Source organism: Arvicanthis niloticus, chromosome 5 (assembly GCF_011762505.2).
Source record: "Arvicanthis niloticus isolate mArvNil1 chromosome 5, mArvNil1.pat.X, whole genome shotgun sequence".
Taxonomy (NCBI): domain Eukaryota; kingdom Metazoa; phylum Chordata; class Mammalia; order Rodentia; family Muridae; genus Arvicanthis; species Arvicanthis niloticus.
The window spans coordinates 56,374,068-56,392,304 of NC_047662.1; the positions used below are offsets into that span (position 1 = coordinate 56,374,068).

General features: G+C 38.5%; 1 protein-coding gene across 10 annotated transcripts in view; it reads left to right on the forward strand.

The window, feature by feature from the left end:
- Positions 1-8,275, forward strand: part of Caap1 (caspase activity and apoptosis inhibitor 1) — a 97,150-nt gene extending 88,875 nt beyond the window's left edge. For 2 of the 10 annotated variants that reach the window (XR_013110605.1, XR_013110606.1), the window contains 3 exons: positions 3,893-4,016; positions 4,901-4,972; positions 7,656-8,275. Coding sequence is in view for 7 of the 10 variants with exons in the window: in XM_076934664.1 (XP_076790779.1) it covers positions 3,893-4,016 (124 nt within the window). In the remaining 3 variants the exon portion in view is untranslated. Of the gene's footprint in view, positions 1-1,616; positions 1,686-3,892; positions 4,017-4,900; positions 4,973-7,655 lie in introns of those variants that run through there. The other 8 variants (XR_013110604.1, XM_076934664.1, XM_076934662.1 and 5 more) reach the window with 4 other exon arrangements.
- Positions 8,276-18,237: the final 9,962 nt, after the last annotated feature.

Sequence of the window (18,237 nt, forward strand, 5' to 3'; positions counted from 1 at the left end):
GTTCTCCTATTTTTCTTTAAGGGAGTTATTTATGTTCTTCTTAAAGTCCTCTATCATCATGAGATGTGATTTTAAATCAGAGTCTTGCTTTTCCGGTGTATTGGGGTGTTCAGGGCTTGCTGTGGTGGGAGAACTGGGTTCTGATGATGTCAAGTAGCCTTGGTTTCTATTGCTTATATTCTTGCACTTGCCTCTTGCCATCTGGTTATCTTGGTGTTAGCTGGTCTTGTTGTCTCTGACTGTGGCTTGTCCCCCCTGTAAGCCTGTGTGTCACTCAGCACTCCTCGGAGACCAGTTCTCTCTGGGATGATGGAAACTGGAAGGATCCTGTCCTTGGCTGTTTCTTGGTTCCTGTGTCCTGATAGCTCTGGGTGGGTCCCTCTTGGGCCAGGAATTTGAGCAAAAGTGGTGGTCTTACCTGTGCTCTCAGGTGTGTCAGCACTCTTGGGAGACCAGCTCTCTCCCAGTGGGATTTGGTTATGGAGAGTTGTGGCATAGGGTCAGCTCTGGGCACAGATGGAAACTGGAAGCTGGATTGACTTTTTAATGCTTAAAGACCTTCTCTAAGGTCATCTAACTTAACTCTGTAACTTAACTCTGTAACTGCTCTGTAACTGCCATCTCCAGTCCAAGTTTAAATTTGCATGATAATAAAAGATAACGTCTCATATTTGGTTTGTGCAAGTTCTAAGGGTAGCCCACACACTACAGTTGGTTTGTGTATCATTCTGAGAGGTAAATAACACAACCATAGTCTCCCTATGTACCAGGCCTTCACCTTTTGAGCCTCTTGTCTCAGCCTCTGCAGTGCTGAGATTGTAGGTGTTTGCCAGCTCCATACACAAACATTTAACACCACCAGCTTGTTAGGCAGAAAGTGGTCCTGTATAGCATCTCAGCATCTTAACCTTGACTGTCTCCTCCAGCCTGTAACTTTCCTATCCACTGTATTTGTTTCATTGCTAGTTAAATATAATGGATTTAATCAAATTATAGCTCTCTTTTTAAGAAGGACTAGGTAAATGTATTTTTCAAGATGAGGTTAAACTTAGTACACTTCTCAGCACATTTAACCAAATCATATGCTTTTCTTCTTTATTTCCCTAAATCCAGAGACCTGGTTACATGCATCCCCAGCAAGAAGCATTAATACTGAGGATCTCGAGACTCTGTTAATAGGAACGTCAGTGGGGATGATTTCCCAGGGTGGCTTTTCATTGGGAACCAAATTCAAATATCTGAATTTTTCCCTTTCAACCAATGGGACAGGCTATGAGGTAGAGATGTTGAATTTAACTTTGAGCTGTAAATACATCGTTTCCTAGTTCTTTAACTTCTCGTTGTTCCTTTGCTCTGTGTCTTGCCATGGTGTGGTATAGGCAGCATCACTGGAAGGTTAGTCGCAGCACAGGATGTGAAATGCAGAAGAGAAGAATCAACATAAAACTTTTCTACCCAGTGTCTTGGTTTACAGTTATTTTTGGTCCTTAAATATTTGCTTAATTTAAGCTTGAATATTAACTGTTTCTCTTTTATTTCTCTTAAGAAATGGCTTTGCTATATTTTTACTATTACTAAGAATACAGTTCCTCTCTTCCTCTTTTTTCTGTCTCCAGATGGCTCTTTAGACCTGAGAAGCAATTCTCTTTCATTTAAAATATCTGCAAGTGTTTGAATTGATACTGGTAAGTTACATCTTTTTTCAGTTTTCCTTCACTGATCTTATGGTACTTGTCCAGGCTGTGATAATCCTATAATATTTTTACCATGCATGTAGTGCTGTGTGTGCCAGGAATGATATAAACGCAGAGGTGTGTGTGTGTGTGTGTGTGTGTGTGCGCCTGCAATGTTGGCAAACTGTCATAACTGGAAGGAGAGGAGAGAACAGCATCATGTTGTCAGCTTTGTTTGTTCTTTGTTGTGGTTTTTATTTGGAAGAATAAAGAGAAAAGTGAAATTGAAAGGAGGATGTTGCTGTAGGCTTTAGTTGATACAGAAAACTACGGTGGTTTTAAAAATCTCCTTAAATGTTCTCATTCTATATTTCGTAGGGGTAGAAAGGCCCAAGTTGGAATTACACTGTTTTATTAGACTGCCAGGCTCCCTTGTATTTGTATTTTGTTCTTGGTGGAACTGAAACCTTTGAGTTTTAGGCTTTGTTTGTTGGTTTTTCTATATCAAATAGACATTTAGTTGTTAATCTGTTTCAGTTTTTCCTCAACTTCTTTTTTTTTTGTTCTTAAATTTAGTGTTTAATAATGAATATTTAGTATAAAAATAATGAACATTTACTATAAGAATGATTAAACTAATTTTCATTTGCATTTCTCACCTTTCTATCATGGACTATAGTCTCATTTTATAATGAGACTCTTAGTCCAACATTGTCACAATATTATATTTTGGGAAAATGCTGAAAAGTCATCATGTTAAAGCCTTAGAAAATCATACCAGAGAATGAATTTTATTGCTGTCCATTCTAAAATGCACAAAAGAACCTTCATTATGTGACTTTTTTCTAAATTCTTTCTCTTTTTCAATACACACACACAGAGAGAGAGAGAGACAGAGAGAGACAGAGACAGAGACAGAGACAGAGACACACAGACACACACACACACAGAGATACACACACACACACACACACACACACACACACACACACACACACTGTAGCAAGGACAGAAATTAATCAAATAAATACAAGTGAATAAAGTTAGCAGTTTTTTCTCAGATTAGTCATGAACTGATTCTTAGACCGAGTATATAGAAACTATAAATCAGTTAGCTCCTAAAGTTGTGAATCTCTCTGAGTGAAGACCTAGCACAGGCACAGTTCTCAGAAGAGGAGAGAATCTTTCCCATTCTTCTGTTTATTTAAGATTTTGTCCCTTTCAAGGTCTTCCTTAGAGTTTGCTGCTTTATTTCAGGTAAGATCTTCTATGTTCCCCTTGTGAACCTGGAATGACCCAGGATGATCTTGAACTCATGGCCCTCCTGCCTCTTCCTCCCAAATAGAATTATAGGAATAATTATATCTGCTCCATGAACTGAGTTCTTACCTGTGTATGAAGTTCTAACTCTAGGAAGAGTTTTTATGTGGTCCAGGGACACAGTTTTATCTTTGTTATTGCATATCAAAGTAGATCTAATAGTCTTTCCCTTTTGGTATATGTAATTTGTAAGCTGTCGGATCCTGAGCAGTATTTAGTCTGTATTCACTCCTTCCTATTGCATAGCAGTCTGGCTTTTAAGCAAATAAGGGAGTAAATTTTTCTCTATTAGATGAAGTTAAAATATGAAACCTTGGCTATCCAATATGAATATCCATAGTATCACTTAGACTAATCTACTATTTGAGTATATCAAAAGCTACATGAATTAAACTTAATCATTTCTATTCTTTAAAAAATATCAACAGTTAAAAATTTTGTATCTTATTATTAAAAATGGTTTTGAGCAGAGATGAAATCTCCCAAATGAAGGAATTAAAAACAAGAACAGAATAAAGCAGAGAACCATTTTTCTTCCCAAAAACTTGAAATAAATTGAGATCAAGAAATAGAACACATTGTTAAATAAATCAGAGGTCTTATGACATCTCTAATATTTTATAACAGGGTTTTGACTTGATTTATGTATTTAAATAACTGTCAAGGTATTCTTTAAATGTTAAAACATAAATTACAGACAAAGGCTTGATGTATGTTAATGGCGGGTGTGAGGGATATGGCAAGTGATTGCTGACTCTTGTAATATTCCCTGGATGGGGTGACAGATTCCCGGAGCACAGGAGGAAGTACTGCCCTAGGCTCCCTTGGTTGACTTGTAGATGCAGGCTGTCTCCTACGACATGATACAATCGTGATAGGAACTTACACTTCTCTTCCAGACATCTCCAGGTTTTACTGAAAGCTGCTGTGCAGGTCCCAGCCATTCCATGTCTCCATGGCAGATCGGATGCGTGTGGCTGTCTGCAAGGAGAGTATAGAACATGGAACAGGTTGTCTTCGTAGGTAAATCTCAGCTCTTTGATACTTCCCAGTAATGTATAGGTCACCTGGCCATTAAGGCACCACTGCTCTATATTTTCATATTCCAGTCTGAGGACCTTTTGTTCGTTTTGTGTCCCATATTCATCCCCCTGATTCTTTTGCATGACTGTAATCCTCTTCTGATCCTCCAGGTCTCACCTTAAATGTAACTGCCTTAGAGTACTCTTTCTGGACCTCCTTCCTTGCAGAGAGCCCCCTACCCACTGCCCTGATTATTTCCTAACACTTTAAAAATAGCTCCTCCTAGAGACACAATCACATTGTGTGTCTCCTCAACAAACTCTCCTGTGTGTTGGGAATCTACTTCATTAATTACAACAGTAGTGCACTTAATGGCAAAGCACTCTAGACAATTATTAGATAAGCGAATAAAGATCTGTAAGATTGCATTTGAAAAGAATACCTGAATTTTACAAAGTGTCAGAAGCATTGCCTTAAATCGATGATTCTCATGTTTCTGTAATGCTACAACCTTTCAAGCCAAGTTCCTCATGTTGTGATTACCCCAGTGAGAAGATTATCTTCACTGCTACCTCATAACTGTAATTTTGCTACTGTTATTAATCATAATGTAAATATCTGATACGCATATGGACTCAGGCAATCCCTGTAAAATGGCTTTTCAACCCCCAAAGGGGTCGTGACCCACATGCTGGGAACCACTGCTTTAAATGAGCATATCCATAAACCCAAGCGATATCTTTACAAATGTCTGACTGCTTTCTCCTTCAAATAAGCTTCTTGTGAGCATTCAGTAAACAGGCTGCAGGGTTCTGCATGAGAACTCATGATCATGGCCTAGCCTTTCTCACGCTCATGGACGTTCAGTCTCCCTCTGTTTGCAGGTACACACAGGCTGACACTGTGCAGACACACGCATGCCATTGCAATAAACCAAGAGTATTATGTGTTAGCAGGTAAGCTAGTGAATATGAGTGTACGGCTTTATAGGGACTATCTTAAATAGCACACACTTATACTAAAAGGCAAACGAGCCAGTTATAAATATTAGAGACTTCTTGTGGCAGTGAATTGTAGTTTCAGTTAATAAAGACACTGCGTTTATTCAGACAATGTCACATGCCATGTTTTTAACTTATGTTTTAGCAATTGGTCTCAAACTTCTGGGGAACATTTTATTGTTTATGTAACTTTTAGGGAAGAACACAATACTTGTAGTCAAGACTCTAAATGATAGTGTGTAAGAGAATGCTTAGAAATAATTGCAATAGAGCCTTTACTGACGCTAGACAGGTATTGTTTCAGACTGATTAGCGTAATGATCATTAATATTTAAGCCGAACCATATAAATGTAAATGTCACACATCTTTTCATTATAATGCAATTTCATTCAGTTAAAACTAATTAATTTGTTAGTATTTTCTACTAGTCATCTACCATTTATCTAAAACACACTTGGAGTAATTTCTAATCCTCATAAAAGGTAGGAAGGTAACATTACAATGAATCTTTTGTGTTTCTCTGAGTCTTTTTTTTTTTTTTTCTAAAGACAAGTCAGTCAGTCGATTATGTCACCTTGCTGGCACAGCGTTAGTCTGCACTGGCATATGTGTTATCTGGAGGACGTTGACACACTCCAGGATAGCTCAGCCTATAGAAGTTACCTACTCCTGGAAGAACAAGATACTGCCTATATAAAAAGCTGCCTATATATGCTACATTGTTTCAGTTCCTATTGTGTCTATGTGCCATGTAGACATACAGACACATTTGTTTCTAGAAGAACAACAGTGCTAACACACCAAGAGTTCCCACATTCCTTTCACTTAGTTTTCCCTAATCTTAATATCTTACATAGCTATATATGTATTTACTAAACCGAGGTATTACCATTAGTACATTATTAAGTAAACTACATGTCTTTTTCAGATTTAATGAGTTCTTTAAATAATGGGTATCTTTTTTTTTTCTGTTCCAGGGCCTAGTATTATATTTAGCAAATATGTGTTTAATACAGAATAAAATAGAGAGGAAAGATGAAAAGAATTTTATGAGTACTCACTGTCAATACTGTTAGTGTTTAGTGTATTCTCTTCCTTATCCCAGTATATCAACAAACATATTTTTAAGATCAATTTTGACACCTATTTTTAAATTTTGTGTGTGTGTGACAGGATCTAACTGTGTAGCCGAGGCTGGCCTACAACTTGAGTCGTCTTACTTTAGCCTTCCAAGTGCTGGAATTACAGGAGTGTGCCATTATATCTAGCCACCCTTTTTGAATTTTCTTCTCTCAACATGTGGATTCCAGAGGTGAACTTAGGTCATCAACTGTAGTCACAGACATACTTGTCTACTGAACTGTCTCATCAACCCTCTATCGTTAATCATTTAGAAAATGACAGATATAACCCTCTGGAGTTTTAGTCTGAAACACTTTTATGTGCACAGTTTTCTAAAGTATGGATATTCTTTTGGTCAACATTACTCGTTCAATGTTCATTTCGATTTTCTTTCTTGCAGATGGTATCATGATGATTTTTAGTACATGTTTATATTTTTCCAGATCAAAAAGGGTAATGTCTATATTGTTACAGATCAAAAAGCAGAATATATCATGTGAGAATCTAGAGACACCCCCCCCATTTGTTTTGGTGTGTTTTAAACTCAACCAATATATTTAAACTAAACTGAAAGCTGTAAAGTTGAAAATGAACCCCTCTGCTCTTGGAGACCTGCTTCCCTGAGGGAAAGGAAGCACCATGAGGTCCTTAGCCTGAGGCAGCACAATGGGACTTTTTAGCTTACACCTAGGCACAAGTGCAGCTTTAAGCCTGTGCTCTCAGAGGTCTTCCAAGTGAGATCTCAGAAGATTATCACAGCTGGTATGTTTTAATATGTTTTGATGTGTGACTAAGGATGGCATTGCTCGAACATTTTCTATGATTGAACATTTTTGCTTTAGGGTTTTTGTTTCTAGATCACTGGTTTTGTTACTTGACAACAGTCATCAACACCAGAGATGAAGAACCCTAATTGTCTCTGACTTTCAAAACAGATAGTTGTTCTTCTCCTGGGTCACAAGTTCTGTAGTGTTGAGACCTCTCCAGCTGTAGTCAGAGGCTATTCTGTCACATATGAAGCAGAATCGAGGCAAAGAAACATCTGGGATGCCTCCTATGACCACTGCCACCCAACCCCACTTCCAAGACACAGGCCACAGTGGCTAGACATTATGAGCTCACTCTTGGTATAAGGGCAAATCCTTCCTGGACAAGAATGTGGAGAGTAGAGAAGTATCTGAAGTTAAGCAGGCTTAGCACATCCTGAATCCAGTACCAACTAGGAACCCTTTGACATTAAGTAACTGAGGCTCCTTAGCCTGAGCTTTCTTGACATTAAGTGTAAGATGACTATAGGAGTTGATCTGTCATTTGAATGACATGTGAGAATGTCTGGCGTGGTATCTGGCATACAGTATACAATTGGAAGGAAGTTTATTCAATGAAGGGATGGATGGATATATTTTCTAGCTGTTTGAACAACCTATGTTTTAAATAGTTTTATGACTACTTGTGATAAAAATGTGGTAAATATCAGAGAAATGAATTAAATATCCATTTATTTCTCCTTCTCAGGGTTACAGACAACGTTAACAAACTCTGGTTAGAATGTATTGGATGAACAATCAAATCCTGAAATTTAAAAGTCGGAGCAGCAAGCAAGTTGATGCTACAAACTGGATCTCCAGGGATGTCAGAATCGGACCTTTTCTCTGCAATGCTGATACCTTTATTTCTTGTCTTTAGTGATCTGTCATCAGTTTTCAAGAAGACAGGGCTGTGTCCTACAAGCCTGACACCAATACCATCACTTCTCTGTATTGAGGCACTTCACAGGGCAAAGGAAATGTTGGGAGACTAATATATTTTTAAAGTTTTTTTTTAATTGATGTATTTTATTTGAAATGTTTTATAGTATAGAAAAAACTATTTGTAGAGACAACAAATGTCATTAATTTAGATAGCAGTTTACCATAAAAGAGAGATATGGAAAATATTTATGTGCTGGGCCAGAGGTGGTAGAATGCTTAGGTAGAATGTGTGAGGCCCTGGGTTCAATCCCAAGGAAACTTCCTCCCTCTAAAGAAAAAAAAAGCAGAAAATAGTTCCATGATAACATTTCAGAACTTTACTGAAAGTTTTTCAAGGTTCTACGGAGGCATGATTGTCATATATAATAAACCGACATATTCGAAGGACGTAGTTTGGTATATTTTGACACACATCATGCACACCTGGAAGACTGCCACCATGATGGAGACAGTGAAGGTATCTTGCCCCTGGATGTCTCCTTATCCCTTTGCCTTTGTATTCCTTCCCTCAGCCTTGCCATCCCTAAGTAGCTACTGCTTATGTCCCTTACTTAGATTGGCTTGTGTTCTTCAGAGTATCATATACATGAGATCATACACCACAACTCTGTGTGGCTTTTTTACTCAGCACAACTACTTGGAGACTCACCCATGCTGTAGTGCATAGCACTGCTTTGTTTCTCTTTGTGAATGACTAATATTGAATGGAATGTATAGCTTGCTTTACTATTTACTCGTTGGCAGGCATTTTACTTATTTCTCTTTGGGGCTGTTACCAGAAGAACATTATCACACACACACACACACACACACACACACACACACACTTCTTTCAGGTAAACTAGAAGTGGCACATGCCTTTAATCCCAGCACTTGGGAGACAGAGGCAGGTGGATTTCTGAGTTCGAGGCTATCCTGGTCTACAGAGTGAGTTTCTGGACAGCCAAGGCTATACAGAGAAACACTGCCTCAAAAAACCAAAACAAACAAACAAACAAACAAAAATAAACAAACAAAAAACTAGAAATAGAATGACTAAGTCATACTATAGGTGTATATTTAAATTTATACACTATATATAGTGTATATGTAAATATACACTATAGGTATATACACTATATACACCTATAGTGTATATATAAATTGCCCAGCAGTAGCAAGTGATTGCACCATTTTATATTCCTACCAGAAATGTCTGATATCTGCACTTGTTCCTTATCGTCACCAACACAAAGTATATGTCCAGCATTTACTTTGAAAACAGTACTTTAGAAAGGGAAACCAGCCAATTAAAAAAAAAATCAATGGAAACCAATGCAGCGCTCACAGCCAAATATTAGATGGAGCTCACGTTTGTGGAAGAATCAGGGACCTGAAGAGGACAGGGACTCCATCGAAAAACCAACAGAAGTCAACTAACCTGGACTCTTAGGGGCTCCCAGAGACTGAACCACCAACAAAAGAGCAATCATGGGCTGAACCTGGGGCTCCCTGCACATATGTTGCAGATGTGCAGCTCAGTCTTCATGCAGGTCATGAAACAACTGGAGCTAGGTCTGTCCTGGAATCTGTTGCCTGCCCGTGGATCCCATTCCCCTAACTGGGCTGCCTTGTCTGGCTCAGTGGGAGAGGATGAGCTGAGTCCAGTCCAGCAGTGACTTATGAGCCAGGGTGATGGTGGGAGGGGCTACCTCTTCTCAGAGGAGAAGGGAAAGGGGATGGAGGGAGGGACTGTGTGAGGGGGGGACTGGGAGGAGAGGGGGGACTGATATTGGAACGTAAAGTAAATAGGTTAATTAATTAAAAATTTTAAACAGCTTACCAAAGAAGATACACAAATGGTGACAAGCATTTTCAATGTATTTAGCTACCAAAGAAATGAAAAATTAAAACTACAATGCCATGCTCATTCAAATGGTAATGTGAAAATATAACTAATAATTTTATATCATTATGCTCAGTTTGTAGATGGAAAACTGAGTTCCACAGGATTAACTTGATCAAAACAGAATTTTATGTTGCAGTCACTTGCAGGTTAGAAAGGTGGGAATTTCCTTATTATTCACTTATCCTCCTTTCTGGGAGGACAGGCTGCCCTAGACACAGTGGGTATTATGAACGTTCTAGTTAAAGTTTTGCTATCTCTTGGGATAGTATTATTGTACAGCACAAAGACTGTCTTTGTGTTATTCAAATGCTGATGGCAGATATGATCATGCCTTCCTTGCCTGGGTATTTTGTAAACTCCCTATCTCACCTTCTAATTGGTTTAATAAAAAGCTGATGGCTTGTAGCAAAGGAGGAGAGAATAGGTGGGACTTCCAGCAGAGACAGGAATGTTGGAAAAGAGTGAAAGGCAGATTTCTCCAGCCAGATATGGAGGAGGAGGAGGATGTGCCATGTGGCAGGATGTAGATTAGTATAAGTGGGCTAATATAAGTTAAAAAGCTAGTGGGGAACAAGAGTAAGTTAAGGCCTAAAGCTATTGTAAATGTCTTAGGGTTTTACTGATGTGAACAGACATCATGACCAGGGCAACTCATATAAAGACAACATTTAATTGGAGCTGGCTTACGGATTCCAAGGTTCAGTCCAGTATCATCAAAGCAGAATCATGGCTATGTCCAGATGCTCCATGGTGCAGGAGCAGCTGAGAGTTCTACATCTTCATCTGAAGGTCAGTAGGAGAGGACTAGCTTCTACGTGGTTAGGTGGAGGGTCTCATTGCCCAGCTCCACAGTGATACTTCCTTCAACAAGGGCATACTGCCTTATAGTGCCACTCCCTGGCACTATATTTAAACCATCACAACAAATAGATATAAGTCTCTGTGTCATTTTTCAAGGATGGGGTATGCATGTTATAGCTATTTAGTTATTCTAAAGTAGAAAACATATGTGTTTCCAACATTCAGTTTTGTCTGGATGCCTCTTGGGGAAGTATTCAAAATATGGGAAATACATGAAAACTTCATTGGTCCAATGAAGATACATAGTTCTTAACTATGACCCCCTAAAAATCAAGGTTTTTTTTTTTTTTTTTTTTTTTTTTTTTTTTTTTTTTTTTTTTTTTTTAAGGAGTCTTATGTAGCCCAGGATAGCCTCTATAGCTTTATAGATGAAGCTGGCCTTGATCCTTCTGGCTTCATATTCTGGGTGCACCATCATGTTACCCAGTTTTATGTAGATCCAGGGGTTGGATATAAGACTTTGTGCATGCCAGGGCTAACACTTTACCATCTGAACTTCACCCTCAACTCTTTTTTTTAATTGAATGTTTTATTTATTTACAATATAGATGTCATCCTCTTTTCCCATTTCTCCTTCCTAGAACTCCCTGCCCCATCCCCTCTCCTCCTTTATGCTTTTATACCATTTTAATTACTCTCAACTTTTGTTTGTGTTTTTATTTGACAGATTTCAGCTTGACTCATGCTTTACTATTTCCCAGCCATTTGATTTTGGGTAGATTTTTAAATAAAATCTTAATTTTCATTCCTCCTTTGTAAATTGGAAATAGTCATCTTGATGTTGGTGTTTTAAGGGCTAGAGGATCTTATACACTTTACTGCTATGTCCTATACTTACTAGTCTCCAGCACTGAAGTTACCACACCAATGCTGATACATGACCAGCTTAAGAATATGCATATTAAGCTTTGTACTTACTATCAAGCTCAAAACACCAATTCGTTAGCTAATATCTTGCATATAAAGGACTCATTCTCTCCTTTAGGAAATGGTAATCTCAAGACAGACTGACAGTTCACTTTACAATAGTTACTAAGAAGTAAAGGATATGCTCTTTTAAGGAACTAGCTAGAGTTGCTATTGAGTTTCAGAGTTCAAGGGTCAGACACATTGGAGTTACAGAGTGCAGAGAAATCAAAGTCAACATGACACAGAACAGTATGGAGCACTGCCCCTTATGCGCAGAAGACCGAAGCCTGGTTGCAGTTTTGTGGGCTTATCCTTCTCATCAGGCACTCACCCTTGGTAGATATGCTTGCTTCATCCTCTGCTTGCTGTACTACCACCGTCTCTTTTCCAGGCCTTTGGGAATGTTGCTATAGCTACTAGGGATACATTTCCTTTGTCCTATTGGTTTCCTTGGAACTGTGATCAGTGTTTTGATCAGTACTTGGGCACTGCAGAGAGGCTTCCTCCAAGCATTTGGATGTGAGATTATGAAGAGAGACGAATACACATCTTTACTGGCTGACTTCAGCAATGTTCACTCAAGTAGTCCAATAATGAGTTGGTCCTGCAGAGAGCCTGAAATTCTGCTGTTTGGCACTGCTGTTCTTATGCAAACTTCTCAGAACTGAGAATAATTACTTCACCATATTGGAAACCTCTGCCCTGTTTTCAGAACAACCAGATCAGGAGATCTCTTTATGTCCCAGCTATAAGTGTGTGAGTGAAAGGTTAGTGTTGGTCTCTCATGCAGAACAATTTATATAGCATTCAACTGTGCTGATTTAAGCATGATATCCCCAACTTGACCTTTGGATGGCGCAGTGGAGATTATGATCTTTATCATACATCTTGTTCCTTAAACTCAAAGTGTTGACACATGTCTTCTTTGTTTGATGCTATCACTTTGTAGCACAACAAAATTATTTCTCTTTCACAATTTCACTTCACAGTAAGTTCATAACACTTTAGAATGGAGATACTTAGCAACTTTGAGGTTTTTCAAAGAGTGTCCACAACCCACCCATTCATTCATTTATTTAAAATGTGGTAAAATATGTCTAACAATGTATATAACATTTTTCATATTTCAAGTGGGCATTTCGGCATATTCAGTACATTCATGGTTTTATATAGTCACCAACTTATTTCCTATCATAACAATTCAAAGTCTATACCTACTTAGAAATAATTGCCACTGTGTTCTACCCACAGCTCCTGGAAATCATTATTCTACTTTATCTATGTAATTGACTATTTTTAATATCCAGTTGGTTTATTCAGATCTGCCTTTTTATTTTCAGTTTCAATTCATGTTGATAAATCAGAAATGGTGTGGAAACCAGAAAAGGGGACCTATATACACTGTTGGTGGGAATGTGAACTAGAAAGATTATGGAGAGGATAACTAACCCTAAATTATTAAAAAAAAAAAAAAAAACATTCAAATACCTACTACTATAGAAGTAAGAGGTATTTAAGTCAAGTTACCATATACTGGGAGAGACAATGTCCCAACTAGAGATTATATGCTGCCAAAAGAAACCCCCAGCACCAGGAGCAGGTTAATTTTTTTTTGAGTCTTTGTCCAACTGATCCCTCCCCAAACATTATAGACCATTGCCAATTATTAGTTACCTTCTGCAACTTGACAATAAGACTTAGTAACTAAAGACGCCACATACTGATGTCATCCAACATGGATAAATTGAGGTGTTACTCAACCAGAAGCTTTATTCCTATTGAGGAGCATTTATAGTTGTGTAAAGTACTATCCATGCTACCCGAGGAGAATAGTAACATCAGTTTCACCTAGCCATGAACCCTGCTACCTACAACAGTGACGTGCCTGCAAGGTATGCCCACTGGTGTAACAGTGCACAAATGCTATGGGAGTAACTGGTGGTCTGCATGAGAATGTCTCCTATAGGCTTTTATGTTTGAGTACTTGGTTCCCAGTTAGTGAAAGTGTTTGGGAAGAGTTTAGAGGTGTGGTCTTGTTGAAGGGGGTGTGTCCCTGGGAGTGGGCTTCAAGGTTTCTAAAGTCCAAACTAGGCCTTGTCTCTGTCTCTCTCTGTCTCTTTCTCTCCCTCTCCTTCTCCCTCTCCAACTCTTGCTCTGTCTCCCTGAAACTTGCAAACTTGTGGATCAATTTGAGTTCTCAGTTATTGCTCTAGTGTCTGCCTGCTGACATGTTCTTCACCATGTTGTTCATGGACTAACCCTCTGAAACTGTAAGACCCCAAATAAATGCTTTCTTTTATAAGTTATCTTGTTTATAATGTCTCTTCACAATAATAGAACAGTAACTAAGATAGTAACTAATCATTTTTTTTTTTTACTGGATTTAAGGTTTACTTCATGAGATAGAACTCATATCTGACACTGTAAGGCCAGGAACCTGAAGCTAGATAAGCTGTGGACCCAGAGGACAACCTGCTATTCTTATTCTGCTAAAGGAATATAAAAATAAAATGACCTCTAATAACATATTACTTTACCAATATATCATTGTATTGCTTATCAGAGAAGCTTCTTGCAGTAGATAGGATTTAACACAGGAGCCTACAACTGAACAATGTGTAAAGAGTGACTCAGCCTTTAATGGGAAAGCTTTATCATACCTCTCCCTTCAAGGCTCAGGAATTTATGCAGAAGTGGAGGTGGAAAATTTCAGAGCCAGAGATGGTGGATGACTCCACCATCTTCCAGACACAACAGGGCTGATACAGAAATAAACTCATTGAGAATGTGACTGCATGCACAAGACCTTCATAAATTCAAGCCAGACAAAAATCCCAGCACAAAGGATGAAAAGTGGATACAAAGCCTCGACCCTACAAGAAGCTGTTTGCCACTGGTAGCTAATGGGAGAGGGGAAATCAGGCTTTCCTTTTTTCTTTTTTGCTTTTCTTCATTAATCAATTTCTTTATTCACTTTACAGGCCCCCTCCTTCCAGTCTCCCCCCTCACTCGGCCCCTCCTCATTCCTCCCTCCCCTTCATCTCTGAGAAAGGTGAGTTCCCCTCCTGGATACCTACCCACCCTGACACCTCAAGTCACTGCAGGACTAGGTATATCCTCTCCCACTGTGTCCAGCCAAGATATCCCAATTAGGGGACAGTATCCTCAGGCAGCCAACAGAGTCAGGGTAAGCCACCACTCCAGTTGTTGGGGGACCCACTTGAGGACCAAGCTGCATGTCTGCTGCATATTTGCAGGGGGCTTAGGACCAGCCCTTGTATGTTCATTCACTGGTGGTTCAGTCTCTGGGAACCTCTGGTCCAGGTTAGTTGACTCTGTTGGCCTTCTATCCCCTCTGGGTTTCTCAGTCCTTCTCCCAATTCTTCCATGGACTTCCCAGGCTCTGCCCAATGTTTGGTTGTGGTCTCTGCACCTGTTTCTGTCTGCTGCTGGGAGGAGCCTCTCAGAAGACAGTTGTCCTAGTGTTTTGTCTACAGGCATAACAGAGCATAATTAATAGTGTCAGGGTTTGGCTTTTGTCCAGGGGATATGTCTCAAATTGGGCCAGTTATTGGTTGACCCATTCCCTCAGTCTCTACAACTTTGTCCCTGTACTTCTTATAGGCAGGACAAATTTTGGGTCAATAGTTTTGTGGGTAGGTTGATGTCCTTATTCCTCTACTGGGAATTCTGTCTGGCTACAGGAGGTGGCCACTTCAGGCTCCATAACTCCATAACCCTTACTACTAGCGGTCTCAGGTAGAGTCACCTTCATAGACTTCCTGGAGCCTACTCCATCCCAGGTCTCTGGCATGTCATAGAGATGCCCTATGTCCCCATTGATTTCCATATTGGCCCTTTCTCCCTGGATCTCCCTACATCTGATCTCCCCTTTCACTCCTTATCCCCTCTCCCATCCAGTTCCCTCCCTGTATCAAACTCTGATGACGACTTTATTTCCCCTTCTGAGTGAGATTCAAGCATCTTTCCTTTGCATCATTCTTGTTATTTAGCTTATTTAGGTCTGTGGATTGCAGCATAAGTATCCTGTATGTTATGGCTAAATCCACTTATAAGTGAATATATGCCATACATGTCCTTTTGTATCTGAGTTACCTCACTTGGGATGATATTTTCTAGTTCCATCCATTTGGCTGCAAGTTTCATGATGTTCTTGCTTTTAATAGCTGAGTAGTATTCCATTGTGTAAATGAACCACATTTTCTTTATGTATTCTTTGGTTGAAGAGCATCTGAGTTTCCAGTTTCTGGCTATTATAAATAAAGCTGCAATGAACATAGTGGAGCAAGTGTCTTTGTGGTATGGTGGAACTTGTTTTGAGTATATGCCCAAGAGTGGTATAGCTGGGTCTTGAGGTAGAACTATTCCCATTTTTTTTTTTTTTTTTTTTTTGCAAAACTGCCAAATTGATTTTCAGAGTGGTTGTACAAGTTTGTGCTCTCACCAGCAAAGTAGCTGGATACAAAATTAACTTAGAAAAATCAGTAACCCTTCATTATACAAATGATGAACAGGCTGAGCAAGAAATCAGGGAAATAATACCCTTTACAGTAGCCACAAATAATGTAAAATATCTTAGTGTAACTCTAACCAAACAAATGAAATACTTATATGACAAGAATTTCAAGTCTCTGAAGAAAGAAATTGAATATATCTGAAGATGGAAGGATCTTCCAGACACACAGATTGGTAGGATTAACATAGTGAAAATGGCCACTCCACAGCAATCTACAGATTCAATGAATTCTTATAAAAATTCCAACAAAAATTTTTTATAGACCTTGAGAAAACAATTCTCAACTTTATCTGAAAAAATGAAAAACCTAGAATAGCTAAAACAATCTTGTACAATAAAACAACTAAACAACTTCTGGATGTATCAACATCCCTGACTTCAAGCTGTATTACAGAGCAATAGTAATAAAATCTGCATCATATTGGTATAGAAACAGACAGATTGATTGATGGGATCAAATAGAAGACCCTGAAATAAACCCACACACCTATGGGCACTTGATTTTTGACGTAGAAGCCAAAACCATACAATGGAAAAAGGAAAGCATCTTCAACAAATTGTGCTGGTCTAACTGGATGTCTGCATGTAGAAAATCAGTTTTTTTTGATGGGCATGCCAACCATACTCCATGGCCGGCCTAAATAAATGCTCAGGAGAAGTTAGTTAACACAAAATAGACTCCATGGTTTTTTTTGTTTCTGTTTTTGTTTTGTTTTTGCTGTAGTAGTTGTTGTATTTTTAGGGTTTTTTTTTTTTTTTTTTTTTTGAGAGAGAGAGAAAGAATATGAAGTTTCAGGTGGGGAGGTAAAGAGGACGAAGACATATCAAAGGTAGGGAAAGAATATATTAAAAATATATTGAATGAAGAAAGTTAGAGCAGCCATGATGGAGTCAGTGTGAATGTTTCTTATAAAACTAAAGCTAGAACTACTATATGATTCAGCTACACCACACCAGGATATATTCCTGAAAGATTCTAAGTCAACATACAGCTTGTACCAGCCAGGAAGACAAGCATCACACTTTCACTCATATACAAAATCTACATTAAATATGTTTTAAGTATGTTTTAAAGATACATATAGGGAAGGGGAAGTACTTCAATTTTTATGAGGATTACCAGTTCCATTCATTTTCCTACAAATAATATAATTTCATTCCTTTATATGGCTGAAAAAAATATGCTCCATGTTTTCTTTTTTTATTCATCTGTTGATGGACACCAGGCTGATCTTTAAATTGTCTATTATAGAAAGTGCCACAGTAAACATGGTGGTGTCAGTTATCTGTTGCATGCTCACTTACCCTTATTTGAATGTGAATATGATTAAAATATAAAATATATGTATGAAAATATCATAACAAACCCATTATTTTATAAAATAAATATATATAGTAACAGGAAAAAAACCACAGGAACACACAAAAAAGTTATCTAGTCCCCTGACTGAGTGCTGAGTCCTGCACGGCTTGGAAAGGATGGCATGACATGGTTTCCCACCTCTGGAGCAGAGCAAGCATGGCGTGGGCCTCTGCAAGAGTTGATGGTTGAGGCTTGTTTGTTTTTATAAAAAATTATATATTTTACTTCATGTTCCTTCTTTGGGAAATATTCTCCCTGCTAAGGTTATTAGGGGAATGCTCTTTCTGCCAAGGTTATTGACTCTATGATAATCAAAGACAACAGGAGCCTGGAAGGTGAGGTTGTGTCTAATGTTTCAGCAAAATGGTAGAATGGGACCAGGCACCGTGGGAATGGTAATCTCAGGATGGAATCCCACCCAGTTAGCTTATTGTTTTGCTTACAAAGGCAGGCAGATTTCTGAATTTATTTGCTATGGTTTTTTGTTGTTGTTGTTGTTATTTTAAAGTGCTTGCTGTCTTTTTCTAAGAATCAAAAGACTAGGGTCATGGAATGCTAGTTTGTGGGATAATCAAAAGGGTACCTGGAGTAAATACCTGAATTGATATGGAATTGGTTTTCAAGATCTGAGCTATCTGGATGAGCTGTCTGGAGATCTCCAGAGAAGGCTGTCTTGAGCAGAACACAGGTCATTACATTTCAATTTTTTTTCTTTAAAAGAAGTGAGTTGTGCACAGGGAGGCTAAATGCTTTATAGACAAGAAAAAAACTGCACTAAAACCAACTTA